The 14,734-nt window shown below is 34.7% G+C and overlaps 1 protein-coding gene across 25 annotated transcripts in view; it reads right to left on the reverse strand.

Moving 5' to 3' along the window:
• The window catches only part of NRXN3 (neurexin 3), a 2,067,316-nt gene that overhangs the window by 1,057,849 nt on the left and 994,733 nt on the right, over positions 1-14,734 (reverse strand). For 11 of the 25 annotated variants that reach the window (XR_007950617.1, XR_007950616.1, XM_051977489.1 and 8 more), the window contains one exon: positions 13,002-13,028. The exons of the other annotated variants lie outside the window; for them this stretch is intronic. Coding sequence is in view for 9 of the 11 variants with exons in the window: in XM_051977489.1 (XP_051833449.1) it covers positions 13,002-13,028 (27 nt within the window). In the remaining 2 variants the exon portion in view is untranslated. The remainder of the gene's footprint in view (positions 1-13,001; positions 13,029-14,734) is intronic. 25 annotated transcript variants of the gene reach the window in all.

Genomic DNA, 14,734 nt, shown 5'->3' on the forward strand with positions numbered 1-14,734 from the left:
AAATGAAATATCTGTTTATATTGTTGGAGAATAACTTTCACTTTAAAATGCTCTGTGTATACATTTGAGTCTGATTACTCCAATTTGGAAGCTTCCCATAGATTCATAAATTCAGAGTTGCAATTATACTCCCAAATTTGTGGAAAAGAACACATTGTCTTCAAAAGTTTCAAGCATTTTTATATTACTGGTAACATTTTTAGGTTTCAATGATTTTTAATCTTAATTTATTATTCCATTCTATTTCTTATGTTTCTGACACATTATGGTGTGTCTTATATATAACACAACAAATTAGAATAGTTGGCAATAATTAATTTCTTTCATAGATCTTTGGGCAAATACTAAGATTTTGGATTGACCTTTGTAATTCACTTCATCTCAAAGTACTTCTCTACAAAATGAACAGACTGAACTAGATAATTTTAAAAATTTAGCTCTAATCCTAAAATGATATGAATTTCCTTACACAATAAGTACATTTGATAACCAAGCTGCAACATCTCAGTGTCATGGTTCAGATGTTGTTAAGATGAAGCAAGGGAATCATAGAAAAGTTAGTTGATTCTATTTCACATATATTTGTTGTTTTCCTTACGATTTAATCTATAAATACTTTCAGCATTATCTGGCTTATGTGGGTTTCATGCCAAGTTCTCAGTGGGCTAATTTCATTTTAACTGATTTTTATTGCTTTCTGAGACTATATTGTTAATAATCTTTCACCATCCTGTGATTATTCTGTATAATGTTTTGCCAATGAATTTGTACCCTACGTTTTCACTCTTTTGGATGCCATTTCTCTTTCTTTGGCAAGGAGATCAAGTTTTGTTGACCAGCGTAGTACCTGGCTTCATTTATCCCCCTAATCATGGCAACTATTTTGTACAGGTTAAACTTTTAAACTTTAAACATAATAAAAATTTGAGTCATAGTCTTCACTTTTGTCCATTTTCAGTCAAGATAAAAACCTGATTTATTCCATATCATACCTTGATCTCAGCAAATTACATTCAAATTTATCTAGTCATATAATTTGATTTTGACATTGTTTGTTGTTAAGTCATTTTTCAGTTGGGCCTAACTCTCTGATGCTATTTGGGATTTTCGTGGCTGAGATATTAGATTGTTTGTTGTTGGGAGCCGCAATCTCTAAGCTGACTGGCAAAGCTGCAGCACTCATGCAGGAACAACATTTCCTTCTATGATTCTCATTAGTGGACTACTATTTCCTATATTACTTATAATTGGCTTGATTACAGTACTAACATTTCCTAAAAAATCTGGTGACAAGGGGAATTTGGGTAAGTTAACTAGAAATGATTCCACATGCATATTCTGTCCTGATAAAACTAATCTCTCAATGAGACAAATGATAAAGGAGAGACTGGTAATGAAGGATGGGAATAGAATATCATGGAGAACATTGTCACTATGGGAGAGAATCCAAAGGTCTAGGAAACAAAGGGTGTTTACTAACTGAGACTCAGAAAAGATCAGTATGTCTAGGACTCAGTAGATGGTTAAAGTATAACTGGAAGTGCTCTGAATGTCCTGTTACCCTTTTTGAGAAACAATGCATGCCCTATGTACATGGTTCCAAGTCGGAAATAGAGGGATCAAACAATCCACAGGATTGACAAAGAAGACATAAGTAAACTAACAAAAGTCACTGACATTTAACCTTGTATAACATTTACCTTTCATTATTAGCTTTGCATAATGTAATCAATAATTAACATTTAACCATAAAATATTTACTCAAATGTTAAATGTCAAATATAGTAACATATAAAGATCAGTAAGTCAGACTATGTTGACCTAAGAAAAAAATATATGTAACCAGGAAAATTGTGTCATCACGATATAGTATAAAAACAAAGCCTGAAGGAGCCTGAGGAAACAGCATCACTTTCATCAGTTCCTCACTTGAGTTACTCCACGACTCCTTTCTTCCTTTGATGCCGACCCTATTCTTCCTGCTCAGATCTCTGGGACCCCGCAGAAGCAGGATCCCTGCATTTTGTCATTTAATTCTCCAGCTCATTTTACAGATGACAAAATTGAGGCAAACAGGGTTAAGTATATTGTCCAGGGTAACACAGTTTTGATCTCATAAATTGAGTCTTCTTGACTCTAAGACCAGCACTTTATCCACTGTGCTGTTTTACTTTCATCCTAATCTTTTAAAAAATCTAATTTGTTGCTTATTTTAATCTTTATACTACCCTTACTACAGTGATATAGAAAATTTAATCTTTTAGAGATTTATTTTTGGCTATTTAACTACATCTATCACTAAATCACAAAATTTGAGAGTTAGAGGGACCTCTCAATCCATAGTCCAACCTATTTTCCATTCTAACTACTTTCATTCTCATCTCAAAGAAATTATTCATTATGTGCATTTAGGAAGATTCCAAACAGTTTTAAACCATTTCTTTCTTGTACTTCTCTGTTTGGAACTCATCTTCCTAATATAATTTTCTTTGCTCCTCTCTGTCCAACTAATTATCAATGATGCCAAATATAAGCTTATGAATATGCATATGTATATATGTATATGTGTGTGTATAAATATATGCAGATACATGTAGATGGCCTAATTTTGAGGACCATATCAAGTATTTCCAAAAAAATTTTCAATTCCTTTATCCTTTCCAATACTGGTACATAAATTCTAAATGTGCTCCTGCTAATATCTTTATGGTTTTGGCAAGTTCAACAAGACAATACAAATAGTTGGTCCCTAAAATGATGTTATTGCTTGCCTTTTGGCATACAATGAAAAAATTCCAACTTCTTTATTTTCTTTTTTGAGGAAAACCACTGGATTCAATACGATCCTGGTGACATTTTCTCTGCTGTGTAAGGACAGACTAAATATATAAAAGCTCATCATGAGAAGCTTGGTTACTAACGATTTTCTTGGAGAGGGTCATGGAAAATCATGAAATAGAGAATACATTAGTCATTTTGCCCTTTATGCCCTTTCTATTTTTCCTCAAATGAGGATAGAGTGGTGAAAAAAAGTTGGGCACAAATTACTAAGAATCCAATGGTGAACAAAAATAGTGAAAACAACCTAAGGAAGAAATTGAGGACTAAGCATAAATTACATGATATTTCAAGTTGCAGAAACTTTTTGCATCAATTTCTTAACCTTTGATTTTTTTTAGAGGGAAGAATAAAATTTTGCTTTACTTGGCAAACAAGCCCAGGGTCACACAGCTAGAAGTGTTAAGTATCTGAGGTCACAGTTTAACTCAGATCCTCCTGACTTCAGGGCTGATGCTCTATCCACTGCACCACCTAACTGCCCCTTCTTCTAACTGTTTTAATAATTATTTCATTTTGATTCTCCTAAAACAAAATTTAAGGCATGGAGACAAGTAGCATAGGAAACAGACAGGTGATTTTGAAATAAAGAAGACCTGAGTTCATGTACCCCTTCTGGCATATCTTGACTCTCCAATTCTGAGCAAGTCTACTAACCTCTAACTACTGTAGGCAGCTCTTGAAGAGTCTCAGTCTCCTTAAGCTAGAGTTCTCTAAAGCAATGAAATCACAGATCCAGTTCCTATCTTGTAAGGGCATCATAATTAAAAATATAAATAAAAATATTATTTAACTTAAAAATAACAAAAGATTATTTCTTTCCAGGACCTTTATAGGAGCATGAAGAAAGGGATTAAAATGATAGAAATAAATTGGGTAGGATGTATACATGAGGCAAAATGCAAAGGTCACGACTCTTGTGAACATGGCAGCTTTGTCCAAACACATGTTAATAGCAGGCATAGTCTACCTGTATAACCATGAGGAGTATAACTACACTGACATTTAATTTGGGAAACATGTAAGGTATGCCCTGTGTCATCAGCACTCTCCAGGACATTTGGCTTGGATACGAACAAATACATATTTTATTATGTTTACAGATTTTTTTATCCATTCTAGTATCAGGATATTAGGATCTATCAGAAAAGGACCTCCACCCTTATTCACCACTGAGAATGGACCAAATTTCTCTGGTAGAGTAAATCATTTCTGAATAGTCAGTCTTTGTCCCATCATCCCTTCTCCCAAAGGGCAGTTCTCTTTCTTCATTTAGGCAAACTGCAAAATACAGTTAATTAATAATAAAAATGCTTTATTTGAAATTGAGAAAGATTATTTATGCTCTGAAATTTCCCCATTTCTAGCTGTTTGCTCCTCATTAAAGGGCAACACTCTCTGACTAACCTCCCTTTGATCATAACATAGTAACACTTCTCAGGACACAAGTGAACTATTATAATCTTAATGAAGAACAGGACAACCAAGTAGTTTATTCCAAATACCACATAGGTCTTATTGAGAAGAAATGTTTTCATCCCTATATTCAGGTCAAAAAGGAAGAGAGGGATATATCTATGAATTAAATTCATGTTATTAATGATTCTATGATATGGTTCTATGAGTTGGCAAGAGAACTGATTTAAAACAGTGCAAAGGGCCAATGAAGACTAGGTAGAGCCTTTCATTCCTCTGTAGATCGTTCTTGTCTTCAAAGGTGTCTAATGACTTCAGGGAGCTGATGCTATGATCGGCTTTAAGTGAGGGAGAACTGTGCAAAATCACCTGCCTTATTTTCTCCTCCAAAATCATCTGCATCTGCAAGATATAGATCAGACTGAGTGGAGATGAACCTGGATGCAGTGGGAGACCTTGGCCTTTTTAAGCTCAGGTCTTTAACAAGTCTCAGATGTACTGAGGCAATCATCCAAAGATCAAGTACCTCAATATCTACAGAGGGGGAAAAAAAAAAAAACTTTTTTCATAGCCAGGAGATGACCTGCCTTCTTGATTAAGTACCTCCTTAATTAGAAAGAGGGCTGAAGGTGAGAATAAGCATGGATAACTAGAGAGGAAAACCAACTCAAGGTCTGCCAATTGCTATAAATTTTGGAATGATAATACTCAGAATTTCTGTTTGCAAAGCACTTTACATACTTTAACAATAGTTAGCATTTATACAGTGCTCTAAGATTTTCAAAGTTTTTTATCGATATTATCTCATTTAATACAACAATCAAGTAAAGTACCAGCTATTATCCATTTTATAGATATTGGAAAATGAGGCTGTAAGATTAAGTGACTTTCTGAAAATTATATACCTCTAAGCATCTGAGACAGTGTTTGAACACAGATCTTCCTAAATCCATATCTAGCATTCATTTCTATTGAACAACCAAACCATCTATGTTATTTGATCCATAATAACTTGATAAGTAGTGAAAAGCTGATTATATCCATTGTAATAATAACTAGTATATAGAGAATGCTTTAATGTTTATAGAATGCTTTCGAAAGATTCCCTCATTTAATCTTCACAACAACCCCATGATGGAGGTGTTATTATTGTGGTGGTTGTTGTTATTCTCATTTTTCAAATGAGTAAACCAAGGCATAGAAAGGGATCACAGATCATAAGTATCTGAGTATGGATTTGAAATCAGGTCACCCTGACTCTAGAGATAGCATTCTAGCCACGATATCACCAGACACTTTTGCATAAGCAGATTCTAAACCTTTAAAGTTAAATGATTTGCTAAGTATCACACAACTAATATCAGAAGAAAATTCTAATTTAAATCATCCATACTCAAAACCCAGCAAGCCTACAAACCTGTAAGAAAGAGCTTTTGTTCTTCCACCAAGGAAGGGAAGAGAATCAATATTAGAAAGGCTGGTCAAGGAAGGCAGTGCCGCATCTTCTGACTCCTTTTACTGTTTCTATTCTGTTGTATAGCATCGTTTCATGTAATTTTTGATAATCTGGTGATGAAAAATCTTACGACTACTACAAAATTCTTATAACCTTGGTGGAATAACAGATATTTTTTCACTGCTTGTCCTATTAAATTACTCTGCAGCTGTAAGCTGTTACCATATAATCCTTGAGGTCCATGAAAGTTTATTGAGGCAGCTCCCCTTCACTGATATAGAGAAACATGATATAGATGGTGGGACTTAGTTTTGAATTTTAGAGTCTTTGAGGTGGTAAAGAGCTGCCTTATACTGGGAAGCTGGGGTCAGAGATTATTTTCATTTTTGATGATGCCCAGAGGGACCTTTAGATAAATAATATCACTAAGCTAAGCAAACTTTAAAGGTAGCAGTAATTGGCATTCACCACTTTCTTTCAAAGGACAGTATTTGGAATTAGATATTTCTAAAACACTTTGAATTTTTTTCCCCTCAAAGTGGCAATCTGAATACAAAACAATAGGACACTAATTATTTGCTTTGTCTTATACTACTTATTACGTGTCTTACAAATACACAAATTATAAAATACACAGATGCTACACTAAGGCACATTGTTAACAGTTTATAATCCAACATATACTGTTCTTATTTTGTGTTGTACTAGTGTTTTTTTTTTCCTCATAAGAGGTATACAGCTGAAAAGTGCTGTTAAGATGACCAAATCTAATATGCTCTTTTCACAGATGTAGAAATTGAGGCTGGGGTATTAAGTGACTTGTCCATGGATATACAAGTAGTAAGTGGCACAGTTAAAATCTGAACCCAGATCCTCTAACTCCAAAGCTAGCACTCAATACTACATTATAGTGATTTTTTCATTCTTGATTGGAGTCCAGATTTTTCTGGCTATAACTTTTGAATTGTCTTTTGGAGAGGGTGTGAGTGTATACACTTAAGTGGGTGTTTTTATGTATAAAAGTAACATTTTTTTTTTTAAACATTCTGGAAGTAAGAAAATCCTTTAGAATCTGCCAGAACAATCTGTTCAATTTCTACTGCTAAAAAAGCAAGAATTAAAGATTTGACGTTTGAGAGTTAAAAACAGCTTTTTTCAATACCATTTCCAGATATTTAAGATTGCTCCTGGCTACTGAGGCTTCTGGGCCCATTCAGCATGGAAAACATTTTCCATTTGTTGTTCTCGGTCCACACTTTCCTCATTTGTGGGAGAAATCTACATTTGCATATATAAGGGAAGATCTGCTCCTTGTAGCCTGCAGAAATTCTATCCATTTACATTTTACTCAAAACTTGTTGACTAATTTACCTTTCTAGGCACTTCCCAGATTTGCTTCAAAACTCAATTTAGGAGGGAAAGTTATTTAAGTGTTATGAGTAGACTGGGGCTAACTATACAGTTTGAAATACCTCAAATTGCTCCATTCCTCTGGCTCTCACTGACATCCATCCCCTCCTGATTACACAGCCTCCCTGGGCTCCTTTTCCAGCCCTGACTGTACTTTAACTCATTCCCCTAAAACTGGTAAAAGTAGAGAAGCTGGAATACTTGATTTCCCATTGTCACTTATAGATATTTCCACTACCACTATCACCTTCTCTCCTTAGTACTTCATTCAAACCAATTCTGCCACTGAACCAAAATTCTGGTGACTATTGACTAGCAACTTCCAGGACCCTTCTCTTCTTTTATCAATGAATTCACTGTCTGCTCACAGTGTCTCTTCAATTCCTGCTCTCATGCTAGAGAATTTCAACATACATATTGATATTCCCTCACATAGCCTAAATTCTTATTCCTTAACTTTCTCATATCTCATTCTTCCACCCCACCTTAGCCACATATAAATCCAAGGATCTTACCATCACTCACAAATGTGACACTTCTATGATTGTGAACTCGGAAGTTCCCTTATCTGATCAAAATTTATTAAATTCTCTCTTTCCTTATCCCTTTCAACCTCTTCCTGCTATGAACACCTTAATTTTTACTATCTGGACCCTTTGGTTCTTTCCCAAGATATCTATGCTCTAGTTACATTCTCCTGTCCCTTTGGTAAACAAGTTTAACTCTACTTTATTCTCTTGAATGCCATGTTCTCATTAATGTATTGCTGTTCTTTGCCCCGATAAACCATAACCATGAATCACTCTCATCATCTGTTGCCTTTGTTTCATCCAATTCATCCAAACATATGTGCTATCGAATGAACTTGTAGAAAATCATGAAACTATGCCGAGTCTACTACAAATTTATGTCATATCTCAATTTGAATTTCACTACTTCAAGGCAATCTTTTTAAATTTCTAATTAAACCTCTCCCCCCTAAAAGAACTGTCTATCTCCTGACTCTAGGTCATTTCTACTGGCTAACCTTATGCGTGGAATACTGCTCATCTCTGCTCCTGGGCTCCCTAGATTCTTCAAGTTCAGCTAAAATCCCACGTTTTATAGTAAGCTTTCCCCTACCCCTGCTTAATTCTACTGCCTTCTCTCTGTTGATTATTTTCAACTTATCCTGAATATAAACTTGTTTGTACATAGCAATTTGCTTCTTGTCTCCTTGACTCCCATTAGACTAAGTCTGGGGAAACTTATGTTCTGCCAAGGGCCATTTAGATATTTATAACATCATTCACAAGCCATACAAAATTATCAATTTCAAAACTTAAGCAATGGTGTATCATAGTACCTAGCTTTCAGTTCATCATCATTTATGGTTGACTTGACAGAACCAGAATAAATAATTTTGTAGCCCTTCTATGGTCTGCAGCCTGGATCTTCCCCACTCCTGTATTAAACTATGAGCTCCTTGAGAATACAGAACAGAAATTGTCCCAGATGCCAAGATGAATCAGCAGTAGAGACAATTAAATGGAATTACCAATTTTTGGAGTTGGAAAGATCCAACACACACCTGAACAAGCATTTCTAAAACCTATAGAAAAATTAGACATCTGACCCTTGCCTTACAGTAATAGAGTGATAGAGAAATCCACTATCATTCAAGGCAACCAATTTCATTTTGAGAGAGCTGTAATTGTTAGGAATTTTTTCCCTAGTCTAAACCTAAATTTGTTTCTCTTCAACTCTTTCCCATTCTTTTGAGTTCTACCTAGTAGAGACAAGTAAGAGATTAGACAAGTAAGACTAATCTCTCTTCTATTACATGGCTCTTCAAAGATAGGAAGACATTTGGCATAATTCTCCCCTACTTCCTACCAAGTCTTCTCTTCTTCAAGATAAGTATGCTCAAAAGCTCAACCTTCTCAAAATCCTTGCCTCAGATAAAATTCTAATAGGTGTCATCTGGAGTACAATGAAAAAAAAAAGTTACATAAAAATTCTCAGCCTATAGGAGGACTTACTGACTTCTGGCCTTCTTTCTTATCATTGATTCTGACTGATATAACCAAAGAAATAAGTGTCTGAATACATATTCAAATTACATTGCCACTTAGAAAGAAACATAGACTACTTTTGATTCTTAAAATTGGGTTTGCAACCAGTCAGGAAGATAGGCCTTTTGAGATGATTATCTATATTTCTGTAACTCATCTGAAGAGAAAACAGAAACAAACAAAAAAAATGACTATGTTTCTCTCAGTTTTAGAGAAGAGGCATGTAGTACTATAATAAGTATCTCAAATCAAATCTAGCCTATTTTATTGTCTCCAATAATGTCAAACTTTTAAGGAAATTGCCATCATTATTTATATGGCTTCAATCCAGATGTTCAGACACAACCCAATTGACAAATATGGCTACAGTTTAAGGAAAAAATTGGCAAGAAGTGTGTGGGAAAGACTACATTTCTCATAGCCCAGATAACTTAATATAGGAATAAGGGGGAATGGGACAAGTGGAATAGGATCAAAAATTTTAAGTGTAATTTAAGTATTCTTGGGTTTTCTGAAAATAAGCAACACCTGAATTTCACATATCCCCAGAGTTTCTTCAAGGTTTTTGAAATTACATTGTAAGACATTCCTGAGAATTCATCCAAACATATTGCAAAAGAAAACTGGGAGCTGGGAATTATAAGAGAGAATAGAGAAATAAATATAAGTTAAGAAATCTTGATTCAATACTCAGAATAATAGAAAATAATAATTATTCATATCTCGGAACTTATGACCCTTCCAAATAAACAAATGAATTCATTGATCCAGCTCTAGGTTTCCTCCTATGAAATATAACTTCATTTTTAAAGTTCTTCTTTTCCCCATGTACAGACTCCTGGGAAAACTTGCCTTTCTCTGTGTGTTTCTCTTTTTCTCTATCTCTCTGTCTTTCTTTCTATCTCTTTCTCTTTTTCAAACACACAAATTTATTTACCAATGATTATATGAAGGTTCAATGCTGAGTATATAAATAAATAGATGGAAAAAAAAGAAAAAAGAAAAGAAAAAGAAATAGCATCTACCCTAAAGAAGCCTCCCTCTTCCATAAATATAATTACCAATTCTGGTTCAGGTCAAACACCACAAAATGTACTGGGAACTAACAGCATGCACAAAACAAGGCAAACTTTTTTTTTTTAACAGACAAATTTATATGAGGGAATTTTGAGGAGAATAAGTGAATAAATGAGGATTTAATATTGATTGCTTACTATGTGTGAAGGTCCAAAAAGACAGATGGCAAGACTTAGAAATCTTGAAACTGAAGCAAAAGACTGGAAGTCAAGGAAAGAGAGATCTCAAGTTCCAATATATATGAAATTCATGGCTGAGAGACCCAGCAACCCTACTCAGTGAACGAGAGATAGAAGTCCCTGGATAGTATTGCTTGGGAAAAATGCCTGGGGAAAGAAGAGGATAAGAATAGGATATGAAGGGGCTCTTTGGGTGGATAGTCTACATAGCCAACTGATGGCTTCTTGTTCCAACTAATTATCCTGGGAAACTTGGTGCTGACCAGAGCTATTCCTGTGTGCTAAAGGAACACAACTACTGTTAGTGCTTGGTAAATTTCAATGCCTTGGGACAAAATTCCAATTGCCTCACTGCTTAGGGCTTTGATCTCTTCATATGGAAAGAAAAAGACTTTTTGACATCTTAAAACTCACAGGAGAGAAGCAATTACTTGTGAGTAGGCCTCTAGGAGTTAAGACAACAGAATTGAAGATTTGAGGTGAGAGACTTCTTTCCTGATATGACCACAACAGAACCTCCTACTGTCTTCAGTTGACTGCAGTAGAGGTCTCCCATTTACTTGAGCAACTATCTTGTTTGGATGAAAACTCCTTGCTTCAAATAATTCATAATTAAGTGGACAAAATTATCTTGCTTAACACTTTCAACTGTCATGCTTCAGAAAGCAAACTCCAAAATGCTGTTAAATAAATACAATGAGCTTGTCTTTTGCTTTCCTCCAGAAAATTCTCTATCTCTAGAAAAATGTTATTTCCCTCAAGATAAAGCAACAGTTTAGAAAAACCAAGTATAATCCTTAATGCATTCATAAGTCTGCTGGTTTGTCCGGGTAAATTATTCTAGTACCTATAATCCACTTTTTATTTAGTCATTGACGATGAAGCCCTCTTATCTTTCAAGATGGGAGATATATGGTTCTATTATAACTTCGAATGGTGTGTTAGATAAAGAAAGAGAGGGAAAAATAAGAAGAGACAGAGAGAGAGAGAAAAAGAAAGAAATGGAGAAGAGATAGAGAAAGAAAAGTAGACAGAGAAAATACCAAAATATGTATGCTACCTTTCATAATCAATTACTATAACTGCCACAGGTATGGATAAAGATATTGATGTATAACTAATAGTCTTTTCCACAAGATCAGTAATACAATAACTAAAGACATTTGTAGTCTCCAATGTTCTTTCCCTGAGCCAGGAAAAGAGAATGATAACCAAAAAAAAAAAAAAAAAAAAAAGAATATAGTCAGTTCTTGCTCAAATCACAGTCAGATGAGTGGCTTAAAATGTGGGACAGAGTTTGTCTAACTCAAAGATTCACTAATGGCTGCAATTCTTTAATTGAGGACAACATTAAAAAGCATGACTTTTTGAAGAAAAATTTGTCTGAAGGGATGATGTTTTGATCAATTTGTATCTCATGTTAGGAAAAAAAGAAATCCCAATGTGGCCTCCTCTCTATGTGAATATGGTGTCTTAGTTTTCTATGTGTGAAGGCGACCAAAAAATCCAGAAGCATTTAGATCAATTCCCCACCCTATTGAAGTATTTACATATATATGCATATATTATATTAATTCCTATCATAAACCACATCAAGAAGTTGATTCTGTTGTATTTACTATGAACATGTTTATATTAGTATGTGCACGTTTAGTTTTCTTCTGTAGAAAATAAGCTCCTTGAGGTTAGGAATGACTGATAGTCATACAGATAATTTGCAACAGTTAAACAGATAAAAGGGGGAAAGGGGAAACTTTGCATGAATGTTTTAAGTCAAAGAAACTTAAGTACCAATATGAAAGTAACCATTTCTGGAAGGTGTCATTTTGAATGGTATGGTGAAGCAGTTTCTGCCACAGATGTTTTCTGACATCTAACATGCAGACATGATAATTCAGATAAATTCAATAACTTTGTTTCCCAATAGCACTATTACTTTACACTTCAAAACAGGGAACAAACATGTTCATCTAAAATATTCTATCTTGAATGGGGGATAGAAATTACTAAGTACATTTTTACATCATTCATATCCCCCAGAATACTTTTTAGAAATCTCTCAAATGAATTAAGAGAAGAAAATGACATTCTCTTTCAAAGGTCCACATATTTAAATGGTCTGCCTGAGTAAATGACTTCTATGAGACAATAGACATTAAATTAAAAGCCCAAGGCACTTTCTTTTCCAATAAGGGCTGGTTTTCATCTATAGAGAAGCAGCCAGATGGTGGATAGCTGCTACTTGAAGAACCATTAAGCATTTCAAGATGTTGACCCATTTGTTTATAGAAAGTAACTATATAAGATGCTGTCAAACCTCTTTTGTCATCAAAAAACCAATTCCCTCCATGCCTTTGATGCCCCTTTAAATTTATTTATTTGTTTGTTTGTTCTTAATTTTGTTTCTTGCCTTCCTTTCTGGAAAGCAAATTACTCACACATCTCCACCCACCACAGTTCCTGTTGACCAAGAGGTGTGACTGCATGGAAATCTCCAAAGAAAAGATACTAAGGAATTATACAAGGTATCTTTCAGTCCAAAGTGGTAATGGGAACAAGAACCTTCTCTACCTTGCAGGTCAGCTTTGGTCAACGCAACTTTGTTAGCAAAAGAACAGAAAAAAAAAAAGCGAAAACAATAACCAGAGGTTAGTAAGAGGCAGATTAAACCAGGATAACATTACAGAAAATGAAAAGCAATCAGCATAACAAACATAGCCAGGTCATACAATTGATAAGCACACAGGTAGGACACAAGTGGAGCAAAGATAACATGGACCAATGAACTCAAAGACAAAAAGATGGATTGGGGTATGGTAAGAGCCAAGATGGTGTCCATCAGCCAAGCAAGAGCAGCACAAAACCAAATCTAGCAAAGCACAAGCAATGGGCAACAAGAGGCTTTTCACATTCACAAAGTCAACTCCAAAACAGAAAATTAAGAGCAAATGGTTTTCAGGGAATCTGGCTAAGCAAAGAGAAATAAGACAAGGAGAATTTCACGGCAGGGGAAGGGTGAGAGATATGTATAAGACTCAAAGCATACAAAAAATCTGAACATTGAAAAGTTAAACATGAAGCATCCAGTTAAGGAACACTCCTTAGTCCCTTCCAAAGTGATACCAAGGAAGCTTGTACTCAGTCATCAAGCTTATGTGGCCATTGACATAAAGGGATTTGGAGACAATAAAGAGATCTAGTTTTTTCTTCAGAGTTGTTTTAAACACAAAAAAGATTGCTGCTGCAAAACTTCAAACCCACATCCAAAAAGCCTCTTTATCTGATATTATTCAGGCTTGATAATTACCATGTCAACTTCCTCTACTTTCTCCCCCCTCTCCTCTAACTACCAAGCACCACCAATGCCTATATATTATTATTTAAAGAATTTCTGTCTGTGACTATGGGAAGACATTTATGATTCACTGAGTCTTTGGTCTTTCTAGAACAACTACAAGGAAGTCTATAATCCCTCAGGAAAACAGTCAGTAAAGACATGAAATAAAAATCCAAACTCGATAATTAATGTGTGGGGTATCGAAAGGAGAAGACATGTAGTTGATGTCATGTATCCATTTCAATTAAAGAGAGCCATATACCAAAGAAAACTTGATTTTTTTTCTATAAGACATCATTCTCTTTATTTTCTTTAGTGAATTAGAAATATCAAGGTGAAAAACAGCTCTTTTTATTACAAATACTAGAGTCAACAATTAAGATCACAGGATCATAAATCAAGTTCCCCAAAACTAGAAGGGACCTCAGAAGCCATGCAGTCCAACAACCTCATTCTACAAATGAGGAAACTAAGGCCCCAAGATGGTGCTTATCTAGTGTCACAAAAGTGACAGGAAATATTACCAATGATTGCTGTAATAATATTTAATCCATCTTGGTGCATTTGCTCTATAGGTATGAGGGTAAAATACAGTAATCTTTAACTTAACATTAAGAGGAGATACAGGATTTGTCTAGAAGCAATGAAACGTTCTCCCTATTCTTTCTCTTGTTCTATAAATTGGTATTATTAAAAGAAATATGAAGCATTTTCTATGGTTCCCAACAAATTTGTTATCTAAAAACCTTTATGGAGGTCATTTTGCAAGTAACATAATTTGAAAAAAACAATATGACAGTTATCTTTTTTTAAATTCATCTGTGTGTGTGTGTGTGTGTGTGTGTGTGCGCGCATGTGTATGTTCATGCACGTGCATTGTAAGGATTAAAGAGTGGTTTTCCTTTTCCTTTATATTCTTAGTAATTTTATTTTGCAAATTCACAGAAACACCTGGAAACTCTTACTG

Source organism: Antechinus flavipes, chromosome 2 (assembly GCF_016432865.1).
Source record: "Antechinus flavipes isolate AdamAnt ecotype Samford, QLD, Australia chromosome 2, AdamAnt_v2, whole genome shotgun sequence".
Taxonomy (NCBI): domain Eukaryota; kingdom Metazoa; phylum Chordata; class Mammalia; order Dasyuromorphia; family Dasyuridae; genus Antechinus; species Antechinus flavipes.